Here is a 20,545-nt window from a genome sequence, read left to right on the forward strand (position 1 = left end):
AAGACCGTGTCAGCCACATGGCTCAGAAAAAAAGGGAGAAAACAAAAGTAAGAAAGAAAAGAAAGAAAGTTATTAAAATAAAACATTTTTAAAATACTATTTAAAAATTTTTTTAAGTTATTTTTAAAAAAAGAAGAGAGCAACCAAATAAAGAAATCCACCAATGATAGCAAGCGCTGAAAAGTAAACTATGATAAACATAAAAATCAGAAACTGGTCAGTCGCATACAGCACACCCCAAGTCTCCAGTTGCTCCCAAAGTCCACCTCCTCAATTTTGGGATGATTCATTGTCTCTTCAGGTATTCCACAGATGCAGGTACATCAAGTTGATTGTGGAGATTCAATTCGCTGCTCCTGAGGCTGCTGGGAGAAGTTTCCCTTTCTCTTCTTTGTTCGCACAGCTCCCGGGGCTCAGCTTTGGATTTGGCCCTGCCTCTGCGTGTAGGTCGCCTGACGGCGTCTCTTCTTCGCTCAGACAGCACGGGGTTAAAGGAGCCGCTGATTCGGGGGCTCTGGCTCACTCAGGCCGGGGGGAGGGAGGGGCACGGCGTGCGGGGCGGGCCTGCAGCGGCAGAGGCCGGCGGGACGTTGCAGGAGCCTGAGGCGCGCTGTGCGTTCTCCCGGGGAAGTTGTTCCTGGATCCCGGGACCCTGGCAGTGGCGGGCTGCACAGGCTCCCCGGAAGGGGTGTGTGGATAGTGACCTGTGCTCGCACACAGGCTTCTTGGTGGCGGCAGCAGCAGCCTTAGCGTTTCATGCCCGTCTCTGGTGTCTGCGCTGATAGCCGTGGCTCGCGCCCGTCTCTGGAGCTCGTTTAGGCCGTGCTCTTAATCCCCTCTCCTCGCGCACCAGGAAGAAGTCTCTTGCCTCTTCGGCAGCTCCAGCCTTTTCCCCGGACTCCCTCCCGGCTGACTGTGGCGCACTAACCTCTGCAGGCTGTGTTCACGCCGCCAACCCCAGTCCTCTCCCTGCGCTTTGACCGAAGCCCGAGCCTCAGCTCCCAGCTCCCGCCCGCCTTGTCTCTCTGGGGGAGCAGACAAGCCTCTCGGGCTGGTGAGTGCTGGTCGGCACCGATCCTCTGTGCGGGAATCTCTCCGCTTTGCCCCCCGCATCCCTGTAGCTGTGCTCTCCTCCGCGGCTCCGAAGCTTTCCCTCTCCGCCGCCCGCAGTCTCCGCCCGTGAAGGGGCTCCTAGTGTGTGGAAACCTTTCCTCCTTCACAGCTCCCTCCCACTGGTGCATGTACCTTCCCTATCCGTTTGTCTCTGTTTATTCTTTTTTCTTTTGCCCTACCCAGTTACGTGGGGAGTTTCTTGCCTTTTGGGAGGTCTGAGGTCTTCTGCCAGCGTTCAGTAGGTGTTCTGTAGGAGTTGTGCCACATGTAGGTGTATTTCTGATGTATCTGTGGGGAGGAAGGTGATCTCTGCGTCTTACTCTTCCGCCATCTTGAAGGTCCTCCCAGTAGTATAATCTTCATAGAGTGTTTATAAGGATTAAACTTGCTCATATCTGTAAAGAACTAGCAGTAAGTGTGTAGTGTTAGCTGTTGTTATCATATCATTATTATTACCACAGGATTCTTAATTCCTGGAATGTTCTATTACAAGACATACATAACCTTCTGTTGAAACTTAAGCTAAGGTGTGTGTGACACACAGTAAAGCTGTGTGATGTCTCATATTTTAGGAAATTTTTTTTAATGGTATTATTTTTAAATGTAAATTACTTAACCTCATAAAAATCATACAAGTTTACAAACATTTCATTAGATATACATGGTAAGCACGACATCACTAAAATTAACTAACACAATAAAAGAAAATTTATGCCATGTTTTCAACAGACTTTTTATCATTCTTCAGCAGTTATTTTATTGGATGAAACTTTGCTCTTTGCTGGGTGTGGTTTGGGAAAAATACAAGGTGGATAAAGGAAAGAGAACTAAAATTCATTTTTGAATGTTTATTTGTTTAAAGTAGGTAATGCATTAACATGGTGTAATGTTTAAAATTATAAATGAAAGTTAAATAAATAAATATATAAATAAAGGACTATCATATGGGTGGGAAAAAATAAAAGTATAAATGTACATACACAGACGTCTCCACCAACCTGGATCTCCTCTCCCCCATCCCCCTTGCAGAGGTGAAAGTCTCTCAATCTCTCCTGTGTATTTCCGGAGATATTTTAGGCATACATGAACAAACACATTTTCCTCCCTTTTTATACAAACGGAAGTGTACCTAACATCTTTTGTGTTCATCTTTTTTCACCAGAAGCTGTAGTGTAGGTATTGTCCCAAGTCTCTACATAATGACCTTCTTAACGTATTAATGACTCAGAGCTTCATTGGGGGTGGATGTCCCTGGCTTATACCACCAGGCCACTGCTGATTAGCAGTGTTGTTAACGCCCCTGCTGTTAGAGAAGTGCTGAATAAATGGCGTTGTGCAATTTAAATAAGCTTGTGTATGTGTGTTACACCTGCAAGATAATTTTTAAGAGAGAGAAATGCTGGGTGAAGGGTTGGAAGCATTGTAATTAATTCTTGAAAGAAATTTAAAACTTTCTGGGTTTTTTTGAATGTTAATAGGGGTTTAAGCACACAATTGAATAGGAAAAAAGAGATGAACAGTAAACATAAGACTGCCTCACAGCACTTTCCTTCCCTCATCTGGTTTCCCCCCGCTGGAGAGAACTAGCCTCACCAGCCTTGTCTTTTCCCTCCAGAGATAAGTGTCAGGTAAATGAGCATATGCGCTTATGTAGAAGAATGCCTTTCTTCAGGTAGGCTTTCGTCTTCTTCTGCATAGTAGTTTGTGGAGTCAGCAGACTCTCGCCTGGGTGTCTGTGGGCACAGAGCTGCAGGCTGGAGTGTCCACGGTCACATTAGAGGGACTCTTTGTCTCCGTCCCTCAGCCTCAGCCAGCCTGGACATGACCTGTAAAGGTAATGTTTTCTTCCACCTTCACGTAGCTCGTTGTTTCCCTGGATGAAATGATAGCTGTAAATCCTGCAGCCCTAACCCTCGACCAGCGATGCTCAAACCCACAGCACGTGTCCTGGGACGCTCTTACCCGTCGTCCCAGAAACCGCCTAACTTCTCGCCGAAGGCTCATATTTCCTGTGTCTCACATCCAGTCGTCAGTTCTCTCTCTGATGGATCACATCTTCCAGTGGCTCCTGGGGAAAGGTGATGTGGGTGGTTAATCTTGGGATCTTGTATATTTCAAATATCTTTAGCTTACTCTCCCACCTGATTTCTCTGGATGTAGGATTCCCAGTATAAACTACGAAGTAATTTAACAGTTGTCTTTCTGCCTGTCAATGTTACTCCTGAAAAGTCTGAAGACATTCCAAGTCTTTATTCTTTGCACACGGCACTTGGTGTTGCTCTACCTCCACAGCTGTTTTAGGGTCTTGTTTCTTGCCTCCAGGGTTCTGAAATGTCACAGTGATTTGATGATATGGGTCTTCCACCTCACTGCGTACCGGGAGGGCCTATTAATCTGCAGTTTTATTTAATACCAGGAAGTGGTCTTAGATTATTCTTAAATTATATTTCAGTACACTGTACTATATTTTTTATGTTGTACATGTTACATTATATATAATACATATTGTAATATCATGTGTATAGCATATATTAAGTGTAATGTGACACTTTAATATCATTGTGTAAATTATTGTTTTTAACAATCTGAGTCTGTTAAAGGGCACTTGGTTCAGGAAATTGCACATTAGTTACTTGAAGAGGAATGAGGTCTCCGGTAACAATATAAATAAGTATTTCTTATATTTTCAAAATATTTTGGCAACAAATTACTGAATTTAACGTACCATATTTTAGCACTAGTCTCACACACACGCATACATATTTATAAAATATATTCTGCTACTCTTAATTGTATAGACTAATTTTAAGAACATAATTATTGGTAAATAACAATATTTTGAAAAGAGGAATTAAGTCCAGATGTCAGAGTTTGCTAACACCTTTCTATTACAACAGAAATATGATATCATTTTCTTAAATATTTTCCAATCTTTCCTAATGTCAAATAAGAGCTCTTCCTTTTCTGTGGTCAAAAAATATGTAGGATTAAGATTAAACCAAATAAAAAGCACATATTTATATTTGATAATTCCTACATATATTGCACATACTAATGCAGGTTTATAAATCATAAGCTATTATAATAGGTAGAGCCAATAATAAATGTGTACGTATTCATTTTGGTTTTTCAGCCCCTTTTTTCCCCAGACGATCCACCAGCATCTTCCCGTGATGTGTTCAGTATGTAAATATTATGACTAGATCCATGTGATGTTAACAGGCAGAGCCTCTGAAGAGTGCAGGCAGAATTCCACTAGTCATATTTCTTTATTAAAGAAATGTTACTGTTGTTATATTACATCTTGTTATGTTGCAAACACATATTTCGTTCTTCAAGGCTAAAGCACAATTAGCAACTGTATTCGTTTTCCCCTTTTAGTGGTTGTTACCTTTTAGGTATTGGAATAATTTGAGAACTGGCTCTGACGTGATGCTCAGTGACTCTTCAGGCTTTGTGTCGTTCCTCTTTGTTTTCAGCCTGCAGTGACCTGGAGCTCAGGGAGATGGCCAGCAGACTGCGGGACTGGTTCAAGGCCCTGCATGAGAGTGGAGGCCAGAACAAGAAGACGAAAGCATCGCTGCGGCCGGAGAGAAGCAGTAAGGCTTCTAAATTTGATGTGTGTCGTTGTCTTTGATATGGGATTTTGTGTCCAGTGAATCACTTAGGTGAAAGTTTACTGTTTACTTAGGTACTGAACAGAAGTCTGAACATTGTTTTTACTTCCAAGCTCAGCCATGATACGTATTTTGCAAGGAAATAAAGCGTTTGTGACAACTCCGATTGGAAAAGGAATTAGAGACAGCATTGAACTTCCAGTTGAATTGAAAGAGTAGGAATATTTTCCAGTATTTTGGCTGAAGTGCTAAAGAGTAGAACAACACAGGGAGCAAAGGTAATAATTTTGAAGTGCTTAGATTTTTAAACAACACGATTAGCCCTCCTTCACCTTAGTCATTTCTGATTTGACCCAAGTATGTCAGTAGAAACAGGATGTTTACCACGCTGCAATTCAGATTCATCAAAGAAAGAAGGAAGGGCTTCCCTGGTGACGCAGTGGTTGAGAGTCCACCTGCCGATGCAGGGGACATGGGTTCGTGCCCCAGTCTGGGAAGATCCCACATACCGCGGAGCGGCTGGGCCCGTGAGCCATGGCCGCTGAGCCTGCGCATCCGGAGCCTGTGCTCCGCAACGGGAGAGGCCATAACAGTGAGAGGCCCGTGTACCGCAAAAAAATAAATAAGTAAATAAAAAAGAAAGAAGGAAATAAAAGCCCACTGAATCTGACATGATTCTTTCGTCTACATAATCTATATAAAAGTGTGTTTTAATTTCTTAGAAATAGGAACTGCAACCTGAAATAGTGCACTTGCTATGAATAATTTTATGAACTCTTCACTTTATATTTTTTCATTTATAAAAAATATCTATAACATTTTTCATGCATGTAAAAGAAAGATATTGAAACCTGAGCTTAATTGGGGGGAGCTTTCCAAGACCGCCTCATTCGCTCTAAGATGCAAGGGGCGAAGGTGGGACAGTGACCAGGGGCAGCGTCCCGCTGACAATAGAAGGGCCCAGTGCCCGCTGCTTATCGCCATGAGGCCGTGAACTCCCGCTCACAACCCCCAGCTACCCGTTTCTAACAGAATCACTTGATAAGAGGGCACGGCCGTCCCTAATCTGTGTTTCCTAAAATGCCCCATTTGTTTTCTTGTCACCAAGGAATTTTCTGTAATCCCAGCGCGTGGTGTTTACGGATCGTATTTATGTTCAAAAGAATGTAATCATTATTTTTCATTCAGCTTTCACAGAAAGACATAATAATTGTGTGTGAATGTGTGGTGGACACATCTATATGCTTCTTAGGAAGTCCTCAAAGAAACCACGGTATTTCCCTACCTCGTAGGAGTGCTTCCAGGCTTGTCTCCAGAATTATTGGTTAAATTTTTGACAGAAGCTAATTTTTTGATGCCTTGAGAGTAAGTAAGATGCCTGATCTTACTTAATAGAAATAATAAAGTATGTTTGCCCCTGTATTCATGTCTGGCGTAATGTAAAGTTTTGTTCCAGATCCTTCCGTATTGACTTCTTTGATTCATGTCCACACCTGTTCTCCCAATACACATACTTGGATATTTTTATTTCTCACTCTCACCTTTATCTGTTGAGCTTAGTTAAGACTAATAATCCCTCCTGTATTTGGAAATGGATAAAAGGAGAGCTTGTAGGACACGCAGTACAATGCCTGGTTAATTGTACACATTCCTAAATATTATCTCCCTTTCTGGCTTTTTCTTACAAAAAATGAGACAGTCTTAATATTGTGGGCGAATTAACAGGAAACCCTTTGGGAGTTGAATGTCTTTGCAGAATCAGTGAAACAGTAGGTAGAGGATTATTTATACAGCCTGAAGGGGTCAGAGGCCAAAGGGAGTAAATCTCCAAAAGGAAGCTGTTAAAAGATAAGACAAGTCCCTAGATGGGGAGTGGCCGAGTCCCTCAGCTCCTGAGACCCGCCTACCCCTGGGTGAAGCCTCTCCTGACACCGGCCCTCCAGTACTGGGCTCCCCATCTCTTTTCTAGTCCTGTTTTTCCTCCATAGCATCTCTCACTGTCTACTATAATATTCATCTACACATGTTTTGTTTATTTTCTCTCTCTCTGCACACTAGAGAACCATAAATGAGAGATCACCGTTGTATCATCAGAATGTAGAATAATTTGACACGTAGCATTCACTAACATTAAAACTGAGTAGAATTAATGGATGGATGAAGCAAAGAAGCCATCAAAATACTACGTTGTGTGGATATACCATAATTTAATCAAGCACTTGTTCCCCTAGGAATGATTATTTTCTCCTCCTCAATCAGTTCTGCGGTTAATTGGTAGACTTTTATTTCTGTAAGGAAGATTCCAGGTAGTCGAAGTAATAGGTCAATATTACTTCACATTTCAAATTATAAACAATAATAGATGTTACCAGACTGCTTTGCAAAAAGCTTAGGGCCTTTCAATTTCTAACAGCAAAGCACGAAGAGTTAACTTTTGCCTTGATCCCTGGAAGTAAAAAAATTACTACCATTCTTTTTAACTGTTCATTCTGGTGAGCATGCTGTTACATTTCATTGTTAATCTAATCTTGGTTTCCTTTTTTAGTAGTGAATTGTTCACAAAATATTGGCAAAGGTTGGCGGGGCTTTTGCACAGCAAAACAAAATAAAATGTCTTAGCTCAGGCTACTATAATTAAATACCCTAGACCAGGTGGATTGAACACTACACATTTGTTTCTCAAATTCTGGAGACTGGGAAGTCCTAGATCAGGTGCTGGCAGATTGGGGTCTGGGTGAAGGCTCACTTCCAGGCTTGGAGACAGCTGTCTTCTCACAAGGCAGAGAGAGAGAGAGAGAGAGAGATCTGGAGTCTGTCTTTTAGGCCACTGATCACATCATGAGGTTCTCCCTTCATGACCTAATCACCTCCCAAAGCCCACACCTCCAAATGCCATCACTTTGGGGGGTAGAGCTTCATATTCATGAATTTGAGGGGGAGGGACACAATTCAGTCCATAGCACAAAACCAAACAAAAAAAGTCCTAAGTTATGTCAGCTTATATGTTTAATTCTGAGAAATCCATATTGATGGCTTACATTATAATTGTATTTAAATAGGTCCTTCTAGTACTTTTTGTGCTTTTTGCTGTATGTGTTTCCTGCTCTGTGTTTTAGATATATGGATTTATTTCTGTTTTATCCATTAATTATGCTTCTTATCCCTTTATTTTATTACACTGTACCCTACTTACCACTTTTTAGCATAGATTTCACGTTATCGGATAGTAATATTACTACTCCTACTTTCAAATTTATTACATTTGCCTGATATACTTGCTAACATTTTATTGTCAGTCTTTCTTTATTACTTAGACTTGTGTCTTTCTTGTAAACATACATAGTTGGCTTCTGAGTCTCTTTTTAATAATTAAGATAATAATTTTAATAATTAAGATAAACATAAGGCAGAGGAAAATATTCTTATCAGACACAGAATGTTTACCATTCAGGCAGATTGCCCAGAAGACAAAGAAAAACTTATTTTACAATCTTTTTTTTTTTTTTTTTGCGGTACGCTGGCCTCTCACTGTTGTGGCCTCTCCCATTGCGGAGCACAGGCTCCGGACGCGCAGGCTCAGCGGCCATGGCTCACGGGCCCAGCCGCTCCGCGGCATGTGGGATCTTCCCGGACCGGGGCACGAACCCATGTCCCCTGCATCGGCAGGCGGACTCTCAACCACTGCGCCACCAGGGAAGCCCTACAATCTCTTTTCAAGAGTAGACCAATAATCCAAGAAAATTTTGTCATTAGAGAAGAAAATCACATTTTAGTTTTGTACCAGTATAATATTTAATACTAATTTTAAAATATGTGAATAAATACACCCTTTAAATATTAGCCAGCAGTGACCATGACAAATAATTTGGGGGGGAACATTTCATCATTTTTTGTATCCGTGTAGATTTTATCTTATACAGGTTTTGAAAATTAGTGTTAGGATAAATTTTTTCTTAGGGTAAATTTTATCTTAGGATAAAACTATATTTTTAACAAAATGAGCTTTTTTAGACCAAGGTGGTTGCTCCTGGAGCCCCTGAACCTCTCGAGACCTGCCCCTGATGGGGCGGAGCCCTGAGCTTGAGTGACCGCAGGGGCGGAGGGTCGGGACTGAGCAGAGAAGCCCAGGGTGAAGACAGTGGGGCCCAAGGGGTGTTCAGGACACTGTAAAAATGTCAAATAAGAACAAGCGCAGAGCGAAGCCTGCCGCGTGTCCTGCCCACCATCCACCACAAGGTGGGGTGTCACTGCAGGACCTTGCTTCGGACATGTGGGATCCCCATCCGATCCACCATCCATGTCTCGGGGGGAAAAAAGGGGGGGAACAAACCCAGACTAAGTAAAGAGAGACTTTATTTAAAGACTCTTGCGATGGGGAGAATACCTCAACCTCAGATTTGCAAGCGTCTCACAGCAAACAGAAGAAGGCTTTTCCTTTCCAGAAAGGGGTGAGCAGGGCTAGAAGCACCTTTGTCGGGGAAGAGGGCAGTGGGCATTAAGAGGCAGCAAAACTGAGGACTTCGGAAATGCTTCTCTGCGCGGTTGACCCGCTTACCTACCAAGCAGGAATGTGAGACCCGGCAGACGTCTCTATGTTACGCAGAATTTCCGCCCTTTCACGGCTCTGGTCTGTGTTCTGATGTGTCGTCTGGGCCACTAGTTTGCTGCCCACCTACAATGCACGTGCGGGATGGCTTAGCCGGGAAATTACGGTTTTCGGTCTACAGAGCTGTTGTGTACTTTTAAATGTGTGCGCCCGGAAGTACCCGAGTGTGTGTTTAAACGTAAGTGGGTTGTCTCCTCACTCCCTCAGCTCCGCGTGTCATTGATTTTTCCCTCCGGCTGTTGGGTCCTTTCCATGCGCTGACCTTCCTTCGTCTGCTCACTGGGGCCCGTCTGTTGGGGGCCGACCCTTCGTTGGCAGCCTTCTCTCACGAGGTGGGAAGAGCCTCCCTTTGGCTTTTCCTCAAAGCATCAGGAAAGCCCCCGGTCTCTGAGCCTTGAAAGAGGCCACTCCCCGCCGCGGGTCCCTTAGCTGGGCTGGCCTCCATCGTGGAACCCAGCCCGCAGTGCCAGGGCTAGAGGGAGTGGGTCTTGACCTTCCCCAGAGCCTACGGTTGTCTGCGGCCAGGCTCTCAGAGTCCGTCCCCTCCTGTCCATCCTCGGACCCCTAGCCTGTCCTTCCGTCGGGACGGGAAGCCCCCATCCTGACCTGCACCCCAACTTTAGACTCCAACACTCGCTGTACAATGAGGGGACAGTAGAATGAAGTCCATCCTGGGGGGGGGGCAGGTCACTGAGTTTTGAGTGGTCAGAGTACCTGCCTTATGCTTCACCAGCCAACTTCCCGTTTAACCTAGAAAGAGTGACAGATCTGGAAAACAATTCAGAGAAAAATTCTTGTTTGCATTCAAACGTCGAAATATTATTGCCAGGGGCGAATATGTAAGGGAGGGCCAAGACGGGTATATTTTTCTGGTTGTGCGAATAAGTATGCTTAAGTGCAGGTATCTGTTGTTTAACACGTACTGTGTTACCCTTGAGATAGATACTTGTCTTTTCATGGATCTGTATCTCTAGTGATGTTTAAATCAAAGGTAATTTTCATTAAAATGGCCCCTGTTTACTGTCTAGAAATATACAGTTTACCTTCTATGTTGTTACACTGTTTGTGAATAGAATATTTATTTTCTTACAAAATAACTCTGAAAACTTACATCTGTTTGATCTAACCTTATAGACTAATAGACAGTGAGAGTCAGAGAATGAGTTCAGGGATGGCGCTGGCTGCCACTGAAGTGTGGGCACAGGAGAGTGGAGAATGGTGTCCCCGCGGGTCTGCTTTGTCAATACTTTCTGTCCTTAAACAATGTGAAATTCACTACTCTACTTTGCATATGTAAAGTAATCGGCACATTCATATAGTCTAAGTTCTTTATTATTATTTTATATATATAATTTAAATTATTAATTTTTCTGCACTGTTAGGATGAGTAGAAATACAGATCAAGCCATGAAATCCCTTGTTTTCCTTTATCCGAGTCTTATAGCCCAGCTCACTGTATATTAATTGCAGAGCCACTCCTGGTCCTTAGCTGAATGCAGAGTGGGGAATACACTCTCCTCATTCCTACCCTTAAGCCAGATTGCTAAGAACTGTTAGTACAAAGGACTGTAGTGCCCTCACCATTGCCCTGATGTCTCTGGGCTCTGGGAGGTCTCACAGGATTTGTTGATCAATGTATCAGAAACACTTGCTTTGTATTTGCTGTTTTGAGGTCCTAGGACACGCTCCCCCCGGGGGTCTGTCCTCACTCACCTCCACCAGCTTGTTGCCCGAATATCCAGCCTCAGAGGGCTGCGCTCCCATCGCATGTAAAACAGCAACACAAGCTTACTTTCCTTTATAGCATATGTCACTACGTGATACACAGATGTTTCCTAGTTTGTTTTCTGTCATTTCCAAGTAAAACGTAAGCTCTGTGAGGCCAGGAACTTTCTTCTGTGGGATCCCCAGCTCCCAGAAAGACAGCCCTGGTACACAGTAGGGACGCAGGAGCAAGTTGTTTAGTGAATAAGTTAAAATCTAATCACAAGTTTTCATCTAAAAATTGGTCTAGTTTCAGAAGAGTGATAAAGTGGCTTGTAGCTGCCTTCCCATGTTTGCTGAACAGGCAGGTTCCAGGAGGGCAATTCTCTGACTGTAGCGGGATTGAAATAAACGGATCAAGACTTGATGAAGCTTAAATGAGAAGGTACCCTACTTCTTTTTATAAGGCAGTGAACCCAGAATGCGGACTGTGCTTTATAAGGAAGGGAAACTTGCCAGCCTCTTACACTGGCTACCAAATTAATGCTGCTATGCATTTTACATTAGTTAAACATATTGTCACACTGCCCAAAATAAGGTATGCTGAAAATAGTGGGTTTCTTTTCCTATTGGTTATTGTAGTAGTCATTCTTAACTCTCAAACACAATAGGACACTAACCTGAGATTTTAATGGACCAGATTTTATCACAGCCATTACATAAAGGATTTTATAACCATTACCCAAGAAGAACTGATTGTTTATCTGAATCTTGGATAGTGTAAATATTACATAGTTAAGTGGGTTCAGTTGACAAAAAAGATCAATAATGTTATAGCTTCTTAAGAAATTAACCAAGCTGGTAAAGTTTGCCATTATTTTTTAACAACTTAAGTCTACTTTATATTAAAAAAATCAGGCTTCTTCGGTATGTTTTATTTGGGTATAGTTTAGAGCTGTCACAAAGGAATAACCATAGAAAAGCGCCTAAGATGGTAAAAAACTTAAAATGTATTTTATGAGAAGGTGAAGGAAATAGATCTATTTGGCCTCTGATTCTGTTATCATCATACCATGAAAGTACTGTTTGAGCCTTTTTTCAGTATATATGTTGTGCCTATCTAAACTGTATACTTGATATATTTTGTTTTCTTATCTAAATCTCCAAAACTTTAAGAACAGAAACACTATACCAAGGTTTGCTTGTTAATATGGTTGCAATTGTGTGTGTGTGTGTGTGTGTGTGTGTGTGTGTGTGTGTGTGTGTGTGTGTGTCTATGCCTGTCCGTCTCTGAAAGAGATACTTATATTAATTTTCTTTTCGTCAGTTGGGAAGCATCTGGACATCAGAATCATATGCAAAATCCTCAGATTAACAGTCTGACTAGGATTAATAAGATAACGTCTGGGCTTCCCTGGTGGCGCAGTGGTTGAGAGGCCGCCTGCCGATGCAGGGGACACGGGTTCGTGCCCCGGTCCGGGAAGATCCCACATGCTGCGGAGCGGCTGGGCCCGTGAGCCATGGCCGCTGAGCCTGCGCGTCCGGAGCCTGTGCTCCGCAACGGGAGAGGCCACAACAGTGAGAGGCCCGCGTACCGCAAAAAAAAAAAAAAAAAAAAAAGATAACGTTTTACTTTTGCTTTCCTACCCACCAGATGCTTTGCTCAGTCAGACAAGGTGAGAGACTACTTAACACTCAGGTAAACAAACACATTCTAATTTCTTACCAAGATGACACACTTTATGTCTGCTGCCTTCACATTGAGAGGAAGGTTGAATTTGGAATCACATGGCTTAAAAACAATGTCCCATTTTAATTTAATCAAGAGCATTCTAGGTATAGCGGGGAACTTCATTTTTGAAAACAAAGGTCTCTAAAGTTGGTGGATACATTTTCTTTTCTTATTTCAAGTAATAAAATGAAAATTCAGATCACTGCTTGTTTTGTTTGTTATCTGCATTTTCTTCTTTTAGTAGGTAGATCCAATAACTCTCTCCATAATAAAATTTAATTATACACTTCAGTATTATTAAGGTATTGTCTTAATATTTAGATATAATTTTATAGAAATTATGTATTTCCTATTTAGCTAGATTGAAATTATGTATTTCATATTTAGCTAGATTGAAACGATAAGTATAATATAAGGTGCTAAGTGAATGATGTATTATAATAAAAATGTTTTGTTACATTATTATAACCTAGGAAATTATCCAGTTGAATTTACTAGCACTAAATTTTGGTGAGACTCTAGTCTTTAGGAAGTGTAGTATTCCAAATAGAGGGAATCATTATTAGCTTTGAAAACTTGGGAATCATTAAAAAGTAGGCTGCTGGTTGCTTCTCACAGGGTAAGTGAACTATTGTCAATTTTATTACATTCCATTTTCAACTAAATAAATACCTTAATTTCAAAATATAATCATGTAGGGTGTTCAGAGCACATTTAACCAGTAATTTGAACTATTTGAACCTAGAAAAAAAGGGATAAAGTACCCTCCCCCCCAAAAAAAAACCAACAGAGATTTTTTAAATCTGTACAGAAAAAGAAAACAAAATATAAAGTTTCACATTCCATATATATGTCATATATATTCAGTCATTTATAAGTAAGCATTATTTTTGTCAAATTTTACTCTAATAATTCCAGTTGAGTAATACACAAAAACCTGGAATGTTTGCTTAGCAGATGTCTTGAAAGCAACAAAAAGTCATAGCAAAAACGAAAGGGACAAAGTGTAATAAGGAAATAAAATAGCTCAAACACATAACTGCCGTAGGTTATTTAATGTGGCAACAAGTGATTCTAGACACCACAGTGGTCCTTGGGCCACAGGCTAGCCAATTAAAAAGCGATTAATTTTATGATGATTCCTTTGAGACATTAATGAGTATTAAATTATTCTAATGTATCACAGCTGGGAAGGAAACATATATATAACATTGTTTTTTCCTATTTAATTTTTAATATCATATATTTTAATTACGTGTAACATATGTTTGTTTGGGTTTTTTTTGTGTGGTATGCGGGCCTGTCACTGTTGTGGCCTTTCCCGTTGCGGAGCACAGGCTCCGGACGCGCAGGCTCAGCAGCCATGGCTCACGGGCCCAGCCACTCCGCGGCATGTGGAATCTTCCCGGACCGGGGCACGAACCCGTGTCCCCTGCATTGGCAGGCGGACTCTCAACCACTGCGCCACCAGGGAAGCCCTTCGCATGCTTATCTTTTTAACGCACATGAAGGAACATGAAGAGAATTATTGTCCTTTTACCAACTCCACCCGTTCCTTCCCTCATGAGGTGAAAATTGTTACCAACCTGGTACACATGGTTTCCAATCCTACTTCATTCTCACACAAGCATATATATTCACATAAACATTTTTAATGTAAATGATCTCACACTATACACAGTACGTGGCAGCAAGCTGATTACTCTCCATCATTTTAACCTTTTAAATCGTTATCGTATTGCAAATACGTTCTCACAGCATCTTTTTTGATTTCAGAGCTCTTAGTTTGTGAGAGAGACTTCCCTAAGAAAATACTGACATGGATATTCTTCTAATGTATATATTTTTGCACTTAAATCTCTAAACCATCCCCAGTTTATTGGCGTGTGATAGGATTCTGGCAATAGATAATATTTCCTTACTGAATTAAAATAACGTCTTTGCGATTATTTAAGCCACATTTATTCTCTATGCCTCTATTTTCTCTTTAACCTCTCTGTTTTTTGAGTTTCTCTGTGATTCATTTCTCCTGTAATTGTGTTACGTTCTGATGTCATACTTCATGTGGGTTTAGTTCTTTCAAATGTGTTAAAGTCCGTTTTACGGCTTACAATATGTTCCAAATGCACTTGAAAGGAGCCTGTATTCTGTTATTATGTGTTGGAGTGTCCTATCGGTAGAAGTTATTTCAAGTTTGTTGAAAATTTTGTTCGGCTCTTCTATACTCTTTTCCGTCTACTTGTTCCACTGATTTTTTTTTATAGAATAGTGTTGAAGTCTCCAGATATAACTGGGAAGTTTTCTGTTCTTCCATTCAGTTCTGTTCATTTTTTTGTCATGTGTTTTGTTTTTTCTTTTTTTTTTTTTTTTGGCTGCATTGGGTCTTAGCTGTGGCACGCGGGATCTTTGTTGAGGCACACGGGATCTTTCATTGCAGCACACGGGCTTCTCTCCAGTTGTGGCTTTAGGGTTTTTTCTCTCTGGTTGTGACGTACAGGCTCCAGAGCGCATGGGCTCTGTAGTTTGCAGCACACGGGCTCTCTCATTGAGGATGGGAGCTTGGTAGTTGTGGCACACGGGCTTAGTTGCCCCGCAGTATGTGGGATCTTAGTTCATGGACCAGGGATCAAACCCGCATCCCCTGCAGTGGAAGGCAGATTCTTTACAACGGGACCACCAGGGAAATCCCCTTGTCATGTATTTTGAAGCTTCATTTCTGGTAACAAGTGCATTTAGGGTTGTTTTGTCTTCTTACTGAACAATTTATTATTATATAATGCCCCTTTTTATCTTGGTAACATTCCTTATTCTGAAGTCAAATATATTATTAGTAGAATCAATTTGGCTTTCTTTTCATTAGTGTTTGCATGATAATTTTTTCCCCATCTATTAATTTCAATCTACTATGCCATTTTTTTAATGGTTTCCTTTAGAATAATATATAGTTGAGCCTTGTTTTTTTATTCAGCCTGGCATTTTTTTTTGTATTTTAATTGATATGCTTAGATTATTTGCGTTTTATACAGTTACTGATATGGTTTAATTACAATCTCCTTTCTTGCTAGTTATTTTTTCCATCTCCTCTTTGCCCATTTTCTTTTCTTATAATGCCTTGTTTTGGACCAGTTAAGTATTTTTATGATTTCATTTGACTCTGCTCTTGACATTACTTTTACTTTACCTTCTTTTAAAAGATTTTTATTGGTTGCTCTAGGATTTATAAGATATAAATTTAATTTTTCACAAGCTACCTTCAAATACTGTTTTGCCATTTTGTATACATTAGAAGGAATTAACAGCTCTCAATTTATCCCATCTTTTGTGCTATTTTAACGTATGTTTTGCTTTTACATATGCTACAAATGCATTGCTAATACCTTTAGAGTAGACATTCAGTTATCTTTTAAAACCATTTGAAATTAAAAACCTGAATTTCATGTTTATCTTTATTTATGCAACATCCAGAAATCTTCAGTTTCTTTTTTGTAGCAATCCAAGTTTCTACCTAATATCACATTTATTCTGCCTAAAGAAACCTTTTCTTTTTTTCAACAGTTCTTATAGATCGCATCTGTTTTAAATAAGTTTTCTCCCATTTTTGTTTCTTGAAAGGTACTTCTCCTTCCTTTTGCAAAGGTAATTTCTCTGGGTAGTTTTGGGTCCAGAGCCCATTTCCTTTCAGCACGTTACAGATGAATTTTCCTTGTGTTCTGGCTTCTGTGGTTGCAGCTGGGAAGTCAGCTGGTCATTCTCGTCTCTTTGTTCCTCTGTAGAAATGTGTCTTGTGCCCCGAGCTGCTTTAAAGATTTTTCTCCCCATCACTGGTTTTGACTCCGACGTGTCTAGGTTTTGTTTCTTTGTTTGTTTGGTTCTTATCCTGTTTGGTGTCCTCTAAGATTCTTACCTCTGTGGTCTGAGGTATCTCATTAATTTGGAGGATTCTTCATTAACTCTTGAAATACTTCTTCTACCCTATTTTCTCTCTCTTTTCCTTCTGCCATTTCAGTCACTGTCTGTTGGTCTGTTTGATAATGATCTACAGGCCTTGTATGCCCTGCACTCCTGCCCCGCCCCCTCCCCCTACTTCTCCTGACATATCTTTTAGGTTTTTGTTCTTATAGTTTCTGCCTATAGTTTTAATGCAGATTTTACCTTTTATACTACAGCATCTAATCTATTCATCATATTCATTTTAAATTACTTCTCTGATAGTTGCTGCCTCTGTCATATCTGAGTTTGTTTCTATTGAGTGTTTCGTCTCATAGCAATGTTTTGAAATTTTTCCTTCCTTTTTTGTATGTCTGTTTCTTTCGTTAAAAGTGGACATGTTGAGTAGACAGTAAGACTGAGGTAAATAGTCTTTATGCCTGGAAGTGAGGCTGCCTCCTGTTTTGCTTGGCCTTTGATAAGGTGATCAAGTCGGTCCAGTCATATACCTGAACTTGGTTGTGTTTTGGTTTATAATTGTCCCTTTCACTGCATCTCAAGCTTCAGATTCCTTTGTGCTGCCCTGTGCTTGTGGTCGGGCTAGTCACCATGGTCTTTTTCTCCACATGCTTCTTTATGATTTTCCTTTGAAACCCAGCCTCAGGGAAGGTCCCCCTTCATGGTCTTTCCCCCACTGGCAGGCTACTGATACTCGGTATTCGACAGTTGCTACCTGGACCTAGGAGCATCCCTTTCTGTTCTGGTTGAGCTGTAGCTGTAGGTAGGACCATGTACCTGGGTCTCGAGGTGGGACCTTCTCAGAGACCCGATCCTCTGCTGGTGGCAGGGTTCTCCCATGATCTGTACCCTGAATATTGTCCTGCTGTCACTCAGAGAGAGCTGGGTTTTCTTTCCCACTCCTGTGGTGAAGTATCCTCAGCTGTGTCCACAGGGTGACAGAGGCTCCCACTCTCCCCCAGGAACTTCAGGCTTGCTCTGTGAGGGGTACAGGAGAGGGGGCATAGGTGGACCCTCATACTTTCTCACAGCAGCTTCTGCTTCTCAGGTGGCTTTCCTGGGTCTCTTGTCCCACCCCGTGTCTTTCTTGAAAGCACTTGCTGAGGTCTGTGGAATAAAATCTGTTGGTGCTTATGAATCCCTCATCCTTTTGTGGCTTCCAGGGGTTGTCTGCTGTCATAGAGTAGACATACACTAAGCCTTCCGCAATTCATGGAAGATCTTGGCTGCGTTCTCCTCCATAGCTTATATAATGTTCTGTGGCTTTCTCAGGTGATCAGATGCTCGCACTGTCTCCTTCTGGAGCCATAAGACTGTCATGGGTCCTGAGTTATTACACTGCCCAGAGACACAGAGTCCCTGATGAGCTCAAAAAATTGTGGTTTTGTAGATGTTTCATATTTTTCTTATTGTTAGGGTGAGAAAAATACTCTTTTCCACTTCCTCCCTCAGTGGAAGCAGGGAATTCTTGCCTGAAGAATATTTTCAATGGATATAGATTTTTGAAAGCATTAAAAACATGTTTTCTTTCTTCATTTAAAGATATCATTCAACGCTTCCAGGACTCTATAATTTCTGATGAGATACCAGTATTTAACTGAATCGTTTAATTGTGATGTGTCATTTATCTTTAGTTCTTAACAGTTCGACTAGAAATGACCTCCTTTGTGTTTTTGCTTGAGGACTGTTACATCTCTTTAATCTGTAAATTTAGGTATTTATCAAAACTTCTACCACCTTTCCTCCGACTACTTCTCCTGCCCCTTTCTCTCTCTCTTCTCGTCTGGGCTTGAACTACATGTGTTATGCTCCCTGATACAATGTAACAGTCTCAGAGGCTCTGCTCATTCCTATCCTGGCTTTTCTTGCAGTAGATCCTTGCAGCTGATCTATACACAAGTATTTTTCTTTCCTCTGTGAACTCACTTCTGCTCTTGGCTTCATCTGTGATTTTTTTTTAAGGTTGTGTAGCTTTATCTGTTGTTTTATTCTTGAATTTCTATTTTGTTCTTTCTTATAATTTCTACTTCTCTTCTGATCATTCCTGTCATTGCAATTATTACAAGCGTATTTTTTTCTTCATTAAAGAGAGCTATTTTATTTGCTTTAAAATTTTGTCCGCTAACTCAACAACTGGTTCATCTCAGGTTTATTCTCAGTTGATCATCTCTTCTTTTAAGAACATGTCCCACTTCCCTGGTGCTTTATAGATCTCCTAATTCTGGATGGTGCCCCCAAGTTATGGATATTAAATTGTGGGAGGCTTTTTTATGTTAGTTTAGTCCACTGAGTGTTTTTTGTTTTAGCAGATGATTAATGTTGTTGAGCTCTAAATGAAAACTATATTTCTTGGGCACCAGCTCTAACCTCAGTTCAGATTTGCAGCCTCTAGTGGAGGTGAGTTGAGTCCATGGTGTGCATGCGTGTGTGTGTGTATGTGTGTGTGTGTGTGTCTGATGGGTCATCAGAATCTAGGGCAGACAATGTTGGGCTCTCTTTTCCTTCCCGAATTTCTCCCTAGATCTTCAGCAGTTTTAAACAGTCTTTTGATTCTTGCAAGCTGGAATGTCTGCATTCTTTTGCCAACATTGTCCCTCATGTGATTTGCCATGCCAGATCTGTCCCCAGGCTCAAAAACAGTGAGACCTGAGAATTCACTCCATAGACCTTCCCTCCTCAGAGTATGGGTTACCCACCAGAGTGTGCCTGCTTCTTATCCACTCTTTGGTTCCTTCCTGTCATTTTTTAAAATTATGTGCAGAGTTTAACAATTCATGAGTAGGAGAATCAGTCCAGTATATGTTACTCAGACATTACTGGAAACAGAATCTAAAATAACTGTTTAAATGACAGGTTGAGGAGAGGATTTTTGTCTTACCTTATTTTTGTCTTCGAATCTACCAGACCTGTGTATTGAACCCAATGTGGGCTAAAATGATACTTTATTTTCCATTACATATTCCTGTTTACCCCTCTTCCTTCCTGAATTTAACAGTCTTCTTTTTTGGGTTTTTATTTATTTATTTTTTTTTTTGGTATTACAGTACTCTTTAAAATTTTAAACCTTCATTGAGTCAGGGCAGTCCGTCAGTCAATTTTACTATGTTTCAAAATTTACATTTAATGAGTTTTTGCTTTCCTTTGGATGGTTTTACATTGATTTTTTGTGAATCTCAGTTATGCTGATATATTTGCTGCCTAAACAGATGCAGTTGTTCATATAGGCTTGCATTTCCCTAAGATGACGGACTGAACTGCTACGTGTCTACATTCTAGATGTGAATAACTCCATTCTCTACAGTGGCATAAACCACTCAGGGATGTTGAGAGATGATTTTCGATTATAAAGACTTTGTGTTTGATAACTTCTGCCTTTCAGAAAATTTTGACACATCTTTGAAGAGAAGAGACATTGCTAGGCATTTATTAAAAGTGATTTTAGATGTCTCATGGGAATTTCAGTGCTCTAAAGGATTATAAGGATTGGTGAATGTGGAGGATAAGGGAACGGGTTGGATATTATTTTCTCCGCTTTATAATGAAGAAGGTTGAGAGTTAAAACATGAAGTCACACAATAAGTAAGTGGTAGAGCTGGGATTTGAATATAGATTTTGTGGGCTCTGAACTTATGAACTTCTGCTCTTTGCTTCTTTGTGTAACCTCCCAGTGGGTCTCTCAGTACTCAAGGAATATTAAACTAGTTCAGATACATAATTCATGTCGATTGTGATAGCTGCCTCTAATACACTCGTACAGATAAAGACATATAAACACACTTGCACAGAGGATAGCTTCCTATTTCATCTTGGCTAAAGATTTTAGAAATG

The 20,545-nt window shown here is 40.8% G+C and overlaps 1 protein-coding gene across 4 annotated transcripts in view; it reads left to right on the forward strand.

Moving 5' to 3' along the window:
• The window catches only part of SPOCK3 (SPARC (osteonectin), cwcv and kazal like domains proteoglycan 3), a 432,576-nt gene that overhangs the window by 383,687 nt on the left and 28,344 nt on the right, over positions 1 to 20,545 (forward strand). For 3 of the 4 annotated variants that reach the window (XM_060153639.1, XM_060153638.1, XM_060153641.1), the window contains one exon: positions 4,593 to 4,712. The exons of the other annotated variant lie outside the window; for it this stretch is intronic. In XM_060153639.1, coding sequence (XP_060009622.1) covers positions 4,593 to 4,712 — 120 coding nt within the window. The remainder of the gene's footprint in view (positions 1 to 4,592; positions 4,713 to 20,545) is intronic. 4 annotated transcript variants of the gene reach the window in all.

This window comes from Lagenorhynchus albirostris, chromosome 7, assembly GCF_949774975.1.
Source record: "Lagenorhynchus albirostris chromosome 7, mLagAlb1.1, whole genome shotgun sequence".
Lineage (NCBI taxonomy): Eukaryota > Metazoa > Chordata > Mammalia > Artiodactyla > Delphinidae > Lagenorhynchus > Lagenorhynchus albirostris.